Source organism: Salvelinus sp. IW2-2015, linkage group LG11 (genome assembly GCF_002910315.2).
Source record: "Salvelinus sp. IW2-2015 linkage group LG11, ASM291031v2, whole genome shotgun sequence".
Taxonomy (NCBI): domain Eukaryota; kingdom Metazoa; phylum Chordata; class Actinopteri; order Salmoniformes; family Salmonidae; genus Salvelinus; species Salvelinus sp. IW2-2015.
Window position 1 is genome coordinate 5492388 of NC_036851.1, and position 12614 is coordinate 5505001.

The 12614-nt window shown below is 42.5% G+C and overlaps 1 protein-coding gene across 2 annotated transcripts in view; it reads left to right on the forward strand.

Annotated features, from left to right (window-relative positions):
- Positions 1–342: 342 nt before the first annotated feature.
- The window catches only part of LOC111969686 (rho GTPase-activating protein 40), a 41354-nt gene continuing 29082 nt past the window's right edge, over positions 343–12614 (forward strand). Inside the window, exon 1 of one of the 2 annotated variants that reach the window (XM_023995870.2) lies at positions 343–465. Coding sequence is in view for 1 of the 2 variants with exons in the window: in XM_023995868.3 (XP_023851636.1) it covers positions 10749–10828 (80 nt within the window). In the remaining variant the exon portion in view is untranslated. Of the gene's footprint in view, positions 466–10552; positions 10829–12614 lie in introns of those variants that run through there. The other variant, XM_023995868.3, reaches the window with a different exon arrangement.

A 12614-nucleotide genomic window follows, 5' to 3' on the forward strand; every position in this document is an offset into this window, starting at 1 on the left:
TCAAATATCTATTCTATAGCCTATTAATATATGAATATGTTTAAAACGAATTGATATCATATTTCTTTACTTTGAGTTGAGATATGAAATTATCTTGGAGCTGATAGGCTGCGCCACTCTTGAGTATTTCATGATTCTGATTTAAAAAAAATGTCATATCCATGGAATGCACAACCATAGCTGAAGAAATGCACGGAGAGGCAATCCTCCAGCAATCCTCAACTCTACAACAAATTGGCAGGGGGGGGTTGTTTTTCACCCATACTGTAACTGTAGTGATGACATCGCAAGCAAGGTGAGTAGGATAACGTGGATGGCAGCAGCCCCATACCATCTGTTACATTCTACAGCATCATTTCATTGCTGTCAGATCCTGTCGCTTCTCCATTACTGACATACACTACCCATATTAACCAGAGACCGAGTCGCAGCATCACACAGGAGGTTTGAATGTTTCTTTAAAAGGTAAGAATGATACAGACTAGCCTATTTATTAGCCTATGTCTAATTCCACTTCATTCCAATAGTTTATCACTTCATCATTTCACAGCATGTTTTTAAGCGATGTGCATTCATTTTAGAGTTCAAATGGGTTTTAAATGTTGTTGGGCTTGCTTACATGCGTTTTGCAGTTGTGTTTCTGTAATCCTGCATCTTGTCGTGCAAAGGGTTGCAGGTTGCTAGGGTGTTGAGACCTGTTGCTATGGGCGCATCATGCTCAAGTGCCTGTAGTATAGGCTGCTACACACTGCAGCAAACGTATTTGACTGTTACACTGCCATTCCATAATTGCTGCTGTGGCTACTGCTAGCTAGCATGAGGAAAACTGGCAGTATTTCAATCTTCTCGATGTATCAGCGTGGATAAGGGTAAAATGTGGAGTATAGTGGCAGATCGCATCCCTGCATTGAGGTATGTTTTCCGACCCATATCACGCACCAGCTACACGGTGTCTTGACGTAACCGTGACTGTGTTCAGACCCCAGTGCAGCTCAGTGTAAACAAGTGTAGCGGGTAGGGTCGGTTATCTTCTGGCGAATCTGTTGAATCAGCCTTTGTTATAGCCTATGTGCCTATTGTAAGGGTAGCCGGAGGGCTCGGTTTTTAATCCTATTTAACAGAAAACAAGCAATCCATGAAGGAAAATAAGAGTTCTAAATACATTGGTCACCAGCATCATCTCATCTCTCGTTTCATGATGGGCGTATGGACACATGTAGCCTAAATGGAGTTTTTTTTTTACACACGTTCAAAACGGGAGCTGGCTCAAATAATGTATGCATACGCAACACGCGGATAAAAAGGGATGTCCACTCACTGTTTTGCCGCGCCCAAACTTGATATTTTTAATGAAGCGATCTCAAAGGGAGATAGAGATATCCCAATTCCTGTGATTAGTTTTTAATGTTTCTAGTGTTGTTGATCCGGTCATCTGCTCAGTGGACAGAAGAGGATTCCCTGGTGACACTTTCTCACTCCTCTCTCTCTCTCTCTCTGATTGGATTGAAGAGGTCAGCTACCTCAAACCCTGATCAGATCAACTTCAGGCCCTTCTGGCCTTTCAGGATCTCTTGCACACCTGGGAATCATGACCTGAATTAGAGTAGGCTACAATCCCATAGGCTACATTATGTTGTCACGCTCACAATTCAAATTGCACACTTGGGGGTGCCCAACATCTACTGGGGGGTGGCCAAAGTTTTTTAATCAACCTACATTGATATTTCAATTATTACGGGGGAGACCTGATTTGTTATGGGGGTGCCTATGATGTAAGGCTTCCTCTATGAACCCTGGAGAAAATATGATATGCTCAACCTGCACTGCAAACATTCCACATTGTGCGCGAGTGATGATGACCATTGTAATGCAGGGCAGTGGGTCTACTATACCTCTAATTACAGGTAGGCTATGGGTTGTGACAGTGGTGCGGCGTGATCCACTTGGCTCCGTATGGCGTGAAGGGCGGGAAGGTTTACAAGAAGGGCTTTCATTGCTCGTTGTCGTCAACTCGAGCCAGATTATCTGACCAACAGGGAGGGAATGTGGTTGGGTTGGGAGGAACGGCATGGCATAGACAGCAGGTGTTTACAATGGGACAGTGTTACTGTGTTTGATGCTTTGCTGCAGAACGTGTACGTCAGACGTGTGTGGTTGGTTATGTATTGTATTAATGCCAGGACAGGGATTGGGAGAGGATCTGATCACCTCAAGGGAACTGTTTAATACACTACACCCAGGAAACGAAAGATGTGGTGGTTGAAGCTACAGGTCTAGGACGCAGGGAAACTGATCACTGCAGGTGAACCAGTTAAAGCATTACAACCAGGAAATGAGTAGAGCACGACCGGTATGTTTTTTTTAAAAAATGTTTTTTTGCGGGTCCGATACCGATACCGATTCCGATTTTTGGGGGGACAACATTTGCAGATAGCATATACAGCTCGGAAATTGAAAAAGTGGCATTTTCCCACACTGACTTCTCCTAAACGGCCATCCTAAAGAGCAATTATCCAAGAAATATGCTTAAAATGTTGATTTCTTACATTGTGACAATAAAGACAAGTCATGAGAATAGCCAAACGTTTTCATACTATTTATTGAATATTGGTGGAATAATGGTGGAATTCATTATTGGCCGATATTTTGGTAAGAGGCCAATATCAGCCGATAATATTGGTGAAATGACATATCGGTCGGCCTCTAGAAATTAGAACAGAAAGTTAAAGCTACACTGTCTGGAAGGAGAACTGATCAGTCAGGTGAACTGGATAATACACTACACACAGGAAATGATATGTGGTTGGTTGAAGCTATGGATCCGTCCAATGCTGAGCAATTATCTGATAGGCATGTGAGGCATTGTGTCTCATGTGAGTAAGGGCCAAAAGGACCGTTTGAAACCAAAATAAACTCATCAAGGCCATTCCTTTTTCAGCTGTGGGAGATGAATGTTATGTTTGGCATATTCTGGAATTTAGTTTACTGTACCAGTTATGATGTAATATTATGGCCCTAAATGTGTTGGATATGTTTTAAAAGAATACACAGGAATCTCTCTGTCTTGTCCACATCCCTTCCCACATGTATTTCCATGACACATAAAGAACTAACTGCAGCTGGGTGGGTACATAACCTACATCTCTATTACAATACCATGGGAAGAAGATAATAAATCAATTTGCGCCATGTATAGCAACAACTATAACCTCTTGTCAACATTTGGAATTTGGAAACAGTGAAGGTAAATTCCATTTGACTTGCGTGACAAAGAAATGGAATGTCGATGACTCCGTGTGATGTCATGCCCACTCAGTCAGTGAATGTAACTTGCCTTTGTTATAGGAATACCAACGGCTATACCTCACTCTCTCTGTTTTATCTTTTCCTATATTTCCTTTAGATGTCTTGAACGTTTAATGTATGTGCTTAATACTTTAACGCGCTTTTTTTTCACACTAACATGCTGACCAATGTTCCCTCTGAGCAGCTTGCAGCTCACCTCCTACTGCCATGCTGAAGAAATATGAGCCTGAGCAGAGAAGCACTAAAATGAACGTCACTCAACTTTCTACAGTTAGTTATCACTATCAACGTTTCGCTCTACTGTAGCAGTTGTGATCGAATCAATGCAATAATAGCCACTTTCAATGGAATAACCAAAACAAAACGAACTATGCAATATTTTGTATGCAAAACTAATTATGGAAGAGATTTTCTTGCAGGCAGAGTGCATTGGATTAGGATTCTATTGCGTTGACAGGCACGACTCAGGCCCGTATTCTACACAGACCGGTGCGCCGTAACCAATCAGATCTGCAGTAGGCCGATATGCAAATAGGCCATTGCCATATATGGATCTGTGCCATTTACTTTGAACTGGACTATGTATAGGCTACAGTATGAGCGGTTGCGAGTAGTTGCGCGTGTTTTGAGATCAAAGTGAGAGCTGCATGTAGCCATGTGTGCACATTTCGTCATATTCTTTGCTAGTTAGTGAGTTATTACCACCCGCCAACCCCTCTTTTACACTACTGCTACTCTCTGTTCATCATATATGCATAGCCACTTGAACCATATCTACATGTACATACTACCTCAATCAGCCTGACTAACCGGTGTCTGTATGTAGCCTCGCTGCTTTTTATAGCCTCGCTACTGTATATAGCCTGTCTATTTACTGTTGTTTTATTTCTTTACTTAGCTATTGTTCACCTAATACCTTTTTTGCACTATTGGTTAGAGCCTGTAAGTAAGCATTTCACTGTGAGGTCTACACCTGTTGTATTCGTCGCACGTGACAAATACACTTTGATTTGATTATTAGCCAGTTATAGCTCATTTCTAGTCAACAATGGAGGAGGGGTTGCTTCCAACAAGAGCACAAAATGAGAGAGAGAGAGAGAGAGACCTCAATGTCACCAGGGAACATTGGTGCAGAACCAAAGTGTTCTATGTCAGCCCAGATATTTTATTTTCATATTGTCTGGCTTTCCAGCACGGTTCCAGCCACCTGGCGTGGCTTGGCTCAACTCGGTTCAGTTTGGCTCGATTCAGTAGTGTGAAAAGGTCAAGTGTTTACCTCTGAGCCAGAGTGTGCCATGTGGTGCCCCCTCGGCTGAGCGTCATGGTTTCTACAGATTAGCATCATCTACTCGTCGCCATCAGGGCCTGGATGAATACACTGCTGCTTTTAAATCCTTTCAGAGAGAGACAAACAGGTCTCTCCTCCCTCTCTCTCTCTCCCTCGCTCTACATCTCTCTCCTCACTGGCCCTGGCCTGTCACTGACCCTTAGAGGTGAGGTGAGGTGGGGTGTGAGGTTCTTACCAAGCCAGGGGGCCAAGAGAAGATCAGATGGGCAGGGTGCAAAGCTCAACCAGATCTGTCTCCCTCGCTCAGATCACTGTCACATGCCAAGGTCACCGGGGTCGGGTCACCAAGCAACACAAGGCACTCATCATGTTCTGCTCTTCCATGGCTTAGCCTAGCTATCCATCTGTTGCTTTAAACAAGTTGGAACAAAAGCACCACACCTGACATTTCAGAATTTTCCCCACATCTCCTGACTAGCAATTTAGACCAATAAGAAAAGCAATTGTGAATGCAAACGAGGTGTGATACCAGGTAGGGGCGATGATATATTCAGATTCAGCTAGGGAAGACTGCTCAGAACTATGTAATCAGTCCCAAGTCGGTTGTATAGTGTAAATCTACTTTAAGGCTAAGGATGATTCCCAGGAGAGAAAGGGCTTGGTCTAGGCCTTGCAGGGAGACAATAGGAGGGAAAGGAGTGAGAAGGTGGGATGGAGGAGAAAGAAGAGAAATATGGAGTGAAATGAGGGAGGTATGGATGCCTTGGCCAGGAGGTGAAAGCCTCAGGGTGTCCTCATAATCGGGTGTGATCTGAGCTGGTTATACAATACATTCGGAAAGTATTCAGGCCCCTTGACTTTTTCCACATTTTGTTACGTTACAGGCTTATTCTAAAATGTATTGAATTGTTTGTTCCCCTCATCAATCTACACACAATACCCCATAATGACAAAGCAAAAACAGGTTTTTATATATTTTTGCAAATATATAAAAAAATTATAACTGAAATATCACATTTATACTTTATTCAGTTGAAGCACTTTTGACAGCTTTGCGTCTTCTTGGGTATGACAAGCTTGGAACACCTACAATTAGGAGAGTTTCTCCCATTCCTTCTCTTCAAAACCTCTCAAGCGCTGTCCGGTTGGAAGGGGAGCGTCGCTGCACAGCTATTTTCAGGTCTCTCCAGAGATGTTCGATCAGGTTCATGTCTGGGGTCTGGCTTGGCCACTCAAGGACATTCAGAGATTTGTCCTGAAGACACTCCTGCATTGTCTTGACTGTTTGCTTAGGGTCGTTGTCCAGTTGGAAGGTGAACCTTCGCCCCAGTCTGAGGTCCTGAGCACTCTGAAGGATCTTTCTGTACTTTGCTCCTTTCATCTTTCCCTCAATCCTGACTAGTCTCCCAGTCCCTGGCTCTGAAAAACATCCCCACAGTATGATGCTGCCACCACCATTCTTCACCGTAGGGATGGTGCCAGGTTTCCTCCAGACGTGACGCTTGGCATTCAGGACAAAGAGTTCAATCTCGGATAATTTTTTACAAATTTAACCTTTATTTAACTAGGCAAGTCAGTTAAGAACAAATTCTTATTTACAATGATGGCCTACCGCGGCCAAACCTGGACGATGCTGGGCCAATTGTGCGCCGCCCTATGGGACTCCCAATCACGGTGACGCCTCTTGCACTGAGATGCAGTGCCTTAGACCACTGTGCCACTAGGGAGCCCAGGTTTCATCGGACCAGAGAATCTTGTTTCTCATGGTCTGAGTCCTTTAGGTGCCTTTTGGCAAACTTCAAGCGGGCTGTCATGTGCCTTTTACTGAGGAGTGGCTTCCGTCTGGCCACTCTACCATAAAGGCCTGATTGGTGGAGTGCTGCAGAGATGGCTGTCCTTCTGGAAGATTCTTCCATCTCAACAGAGGAACTCTGGAGCTCTGTCAGAGGGACTATTGGGTTCTTGGTCACCTCCCTGACCAAGGCCCTTCTAACCCGATTGCTCAGTTTGACTGGGCGGCCAGCCCTAGGAAGAGTCTTGGTGGTTCCAAACTTCTTCCATTTAAGAATGATGGGGGCCACTGTGTTCCTGGGGACCTTCAATGCTGGAGACATTTTTGGTACCCTTCCTTAGATCTGTGCCTCGACACAATCCTGTCTCGGAGCTCAACGGACAATTCCTTTGACCTCATGGCTTGGTTTTGGTCTGACAAGCACTGTTAACTGTGGGACCTTATATAAACCATTGTGTTCCTTTCCAAATCATGTCCAGTCAATTGAATTTACCACAGGTGGACTCCAATCAAGTTGTAGAAACATCTCAATGATGATCAATGGAAACAGGATGCACCTGAGCTCAATTTCGAGTCTTATAGCAAAGGGTCTGAATAATTATGTAAATAAGGTATTTCTGTTTTAGATTTCTTATACATTTGCAAACATTTATAAAAAACTGTTTTTGCTTTATCATTATGGGGTATTGTGTGTGTGTGTACATTGATGAGGGAAAAAAACAATTGAATCAATTTTAGAATAACGTAACGTAACAAAATGTGGAAAAAGTGAAGAGGTCTGAATCCTTTACGAAAGCACTGTTGATGGACAAGTGACCGTTTAGGATCCAGGAGGCAGGAGGTTGCTGGGCCAGTTGCCCATGGGCGTTTACCTACACTGTACATGGAACCCAAAAGGGTTCGACCTGGACCAAAAGGGTTCCATCTGCAACCAAAAAGGGCTATTCAAAAGGTTATCCTATGGGGACAGCCGAAGAACCCGTTATGGTTCTTGATAACACCTTTTGTTGCAAAAGTGTATAGCCTAATTCCAACGCAATAGCAACGCAATAGCAACGTTCCACCTCCTACTTACAGCAGAATCATGAGCTGTGACTTTCTTTTCTTGTCTTGAACTCTGGTGGGTGGTGTGCTTGGACTGTGGGTGGTCTAACACATATAAGCCCAGTGGTTGTGTCTTTACCTTTTACTTTTAAATCAATTCAAAAAAGTTTAAAAAAAGAAAAACAACAAAGTCAATACAAAAGTCTATATTATAGTCATTTAGCTGATGCTCTTATCCAGAGCAATGACCTACAATAAATGCTCTCGATGTCGTACATCAGTGAAGGAACTGTCCTGCAGTAACCTTGAAGGCGTTTCACATGAGGAATGCATTCTTCCCATATACCGGTATACATAATCGTGTTTTCTGAGCTGGCCACAACATTACTTTTTGTCACAGTACTTTGCTACAACACATTTCATTAAGATGTCTAGTTCCTTAGAATGTGAGCTAAGAACAAGCTCGTAACTTTCACATGCATGTTCATGACTGTTGTGGCAAAACTGATTCCAATATATTAGCCTATAATACATTGGTTATGATGTCCGAGTATTATTGAGCAAATGGCCTCTTATACACATGTTTGGAGTACTGAGATTTCCCACCAAAAACCAGTGAAATTAATGGGAAGATCATGATGCCCATAAACAATGGAACTCAGTTAGACACCAACCCTTTTGTGGGGAAAGAATGAAAGGTGATGAAAATGGTGACACACTTGGGTGGGCAATAGTGGTCTAGACTTGAGCCTGGGTTCATTTGACCAGGTCTCAGAGCATTTCGGATTATTCTGTACGTAAATCTGAGACACTCATTTATGATTTATGAATGAAATAGTCGAACCGACATTGGTCAATTAGTTATTTAAATAACTGACATTTCGGTTAATCGCTCAGCACTACTTTACGTTAGGATACATTACATTGGCCTACCAATGTAATAGCGGTCGTAGTACATATAGATCACATTTGACCTGTTCAGTATGATATATTATGTTCGACTGCTTTAATATGTATGATATGCTACATTTGACTGCTGTAGTATGATATGCTATGTTAGGTTAGGGGTTAAGGTTAGGGTTAGGGGAAGGGTTAGCTAGCATGCTAAGTAGTTGCAAAGTAGCTAAAATGTTGCTAATTATCTAAAATGCTAAAGTTATACGCCCACCCATACACCCCAACTAACCATCCTCCTTTCCTCCAAAGAGCCCTCTCGTGGTCTCAGAGCTGTCCTTAGAGCTATGAGACAGGATTGTGTCGAGGCACAGATCTGAGGAAGGGTACCAAAAAATGTCTGCGGCTTTGAAGGTCGCCAAGAACACAGTGGCCTCCATCATTCCTTTTCACACATACCAACAAATGGCTGTGATCATTCTACAGTGGTCCCTGCAGCGTACGCTCAAACCGGTGTGATTAGAATGCTTATTAAGAATGTCCAGTTTCGATTGACGCAACAATCAGCATTAGAGCTGGCCACACTGTTTTTTTCACAGAAACATTTTGCACAAACGCAGTCCTTACAAAGTTATGTCCAGAATGTGACCAGTTTATTTTTGGATGCAATGTTCAGACATTCACAGAAGTTCAGACATAACACAATCATCCAAACCGGAAAATGTACGCTACATTTGTCCTAGCGTTAACTGAGGAAAGATTGATGTAACAAGCGGTCATATTTTTAAAACTCTCGGCTGACATAAACTACAATATGAATTAGCTAATAGCAATTACTATTTATAATTCAACACATCACGGGTGAGCTCACCATTTATCGAAATAATTGAGTAAAACACTTTCTAGAAATCGAAAGTAATCCGACAATTGGTTGTTTGTGCGCGCAGGAATGTTTGTTTTTTTCGCATCAACCAAAGATAATAAGAGGAGACAAGATGAGTTTGATCTGTTTATAGTATGCATGTTGAAGGGGGAGTGTCATCTACGATCATCCACTTCCCTTCATTCACTTCCGGGAAGTTTACCTGAAAGATAAGTGAACCATAATTCCTTCAGCTCATTTATAACATATTTGGTCTGACAGACGTTTACGTGACACCCAGAATGCATTGTATAATGTCAACAAACATAGCGCCACACATAGCAGGCAAGTAGTTTAGCATTAGCTCATTATAATCAGTACAAACTAAAAAAGCATTTTACACACATCACAGGTGTCTATGCAATAATCGGAATGCATTATTTGTCACCAGTTCTTGAAAACGTGAATAAAACTGTAAATACGTTATGCTACATACATACATACACTACCGTTCAAAAGTTTGGGGTCACTTCGAAATGTCCTTGTTTTTGTCCATTTAAAATAACATCAAATTGATCAGAAATACAGTGTAGACATTGTTAATGTTGTAAATGACTATTGTAGCTGGAAACGGCTGATATTTAATGGAATATCTACATAGACGTACAGAGGCCCATTATCAGCATCCATCACTCCTGTGTTCCAATGGCACATTGTGTTAGCTAATCCAAGTTTATCATTTTAAAAGGCCGTAACATAACAAAATGTGGAAAAAGTCAAGGGGTCTGAATACTTTCCGAATGCGCTATATATCTGGTGTTTCTTTGTCAAACGGTTTTGTTATTTCAGTGTTCTGTGATGTATACAAAGTGTACTATTTGGATGCAAACAAAACATTGAATACATTTCTACTCTATATCTGACATGGTACAGGTGTCTTATTTTTTTAAGCCCATAATCATGTGTGAGAGGTGTACTTTTGTTTCAACGTATATTTGTTTAAGACTAAGAAACACTCTGTGTGACCCTGATTTAGCCCCCTGCAGTAAAAGTAACCTACTGTCCATACCAAACACAATTTATCATACTAATTTGAGTGTCCCGGATTTACATTTACTATGTTACGTCTATCATACTAAATGGATATTTTTGTCAAATATAATATGTTTTGCTCTGAGACCAGGCTGCATTGGTAGGTGGGAGTGTTGTAGACCCACTGGTTAGACTCAGCTAGGCATGCTGCCCACAACCCCCAGCCCCCTATCCCTGTAACCATCAGCCCGGCCTTCTCCTTTCCTGTCTCAGGATGCGACGGACAGCGTGACGTCCCACTAACACAGTGAGACCAATGAAACAGTCCCTGTCCTAACTTCCTTGCTGACTGTAATGTGTTTACGGCCTGAGGCGATTACAAGGAAGCAGCTTGCAGAGTGGAGCGAGTGGGGAAGGCCGGAGGCAGCTAGGCAGGAGGCAGCTGCTGTTTCCTATACTACTACGCTGCAGCAGGCAGCGTTAGCAGCAACAATCACAGCCTACCTGGGGTAGAAAGGGAGACGGGCAGGATGCCATTGTGGAGAAGTGGCTCCCGGGCCAGGCAGCAAGGCTCAGAAAAAGCCAATGGACCACCCACACCCAAGGCCAGGTAGGCTCATACTAGGCCCTAATAGGCCCTAAGCTCAACTCAACTCTGGGTTCATGGGTCTGTGCTGCTGGATTATGTAAATGAACTCTCTTCCCTTCTTACTGGACATGTAATTGACTGAGTTACAGTGTTGTCATATAGAACTTAATTCTGAATGAATGGATTACTTCTACCAATGCTCTTGTTTTTACTCTGAAGCACAATACATTGTGGGCTGGGAATAGAGAAACATTTTTGAGTACTGATTGATTGATAATGAGCTGTGTTGTCAATTTACAACCGATCAGAGCACTGATCAGAGTACTTGCTTCACTGAGCCTTCCTTCTTCCCTCCATGTACTGTGGTGATCACCCGTTGAAAGAAAGTCTCTGTCCCAGGTCTGCATTAGTCTGGGTACCGGTCTTTTTGACATTTGGGAAATGACAGGCGTGGTAAGGAGTGGAATGTTATAGCTGAACAGAGACTCCAACCAGGCGAGGTCTGCATGACTTAACTGTTGAATTCTCTAGTACATAAGAGGATTCCAAAGGAATTCAGCTGTTAGGATTAAGAATGTGGCCTAGTAGTCTCCAGTCTATCAGTGATGAGATGACCGAATAGATTACTTCATTACTTGACTTGTTACCCATTGGGTTACTCTGGGTTGTGACAGTCCATGTAGCAGATAATGGACCTTATCAGATATTTATGTAGTTGGTGCTGTACATTAACACATTTACATGGGTTCTAACTTGAACAATTATTTGTTAGTTTACGATTGTACAATTTATTTTCCGCACATATAAAAACCATGAAGACTGCCGGAAAGCCCCGAACGCAAGATCGTAATTTTCTATGACTCTCACAGTATAGGAATATATTGCCTGTAGCCTAATGTACATGATAAACTGTAAGTGACACTTTTGGATTTTTCTACAATATTCACAACATATTGCTACAATTACAGTCTTTATAGAAAGTGAATTCTCTCCACTCTCTCCCCGGTTTTAGCTTGCGGCTATCACTGTCTAACTGGCTAGGTTCAGGATAGTTACTAGTCCATACCGGTGACAAACTTAGCGATGTTATCGACATATGGCAGTACACAAACAAAATCTCTCTCACTTACAGTGTACTGCAAGAAATAGCCACAAATTCATTCAGAAATGGAGGAAGAGGATAGCTAGCTCTAGCAAGCTAACGTTTTCTGCTGCCTCTTCAACAAGAACATCCAAAAATAAACTTTCCCATGGATCAAAATTCGCAATCAAACCCCTCCAAAGAAAGCCGATCAGGGATTGGCGATCAGATCCATAGCCAAAGCATCGCATTTCAGTTTAGCCCCCACTCGGCAGGCCATATAGAAAACTCCCCCAGAGCCACAGAACAACCGAATTACCGCAACACGCAGTCGCCACAAACACCTTGAAAATGACTCTTTCCCATAGGCTTGTATTATCTATGACAGTGTCAGCAGTTAGCTACCAACAGCTGGCAGACATGTTTAAATTTGGTTAGTTTTATCGGTGTTATTTAGATGGAAGACATGAGCTAAATGCGGTAGCTCTATAGCTAACTAACATTAGCATAGAGGTAGCAAGCTCGCTACCGATCTCTTTCACTTACCCGGGTTCACTGAAATCTCAGGGGAATATTCCTGTGGTTGTAAACACCGTGTGGGACTTTCTACGGATAGTTCTGCTCTGAGCTGAATGTATTTAGTTTCAAATGCTTCAAGACGGGTTTTCTGACAACAACAAAAACAAAGCCTAATAATAGCCCTTTTCATACCTTTCAAGAAACTAC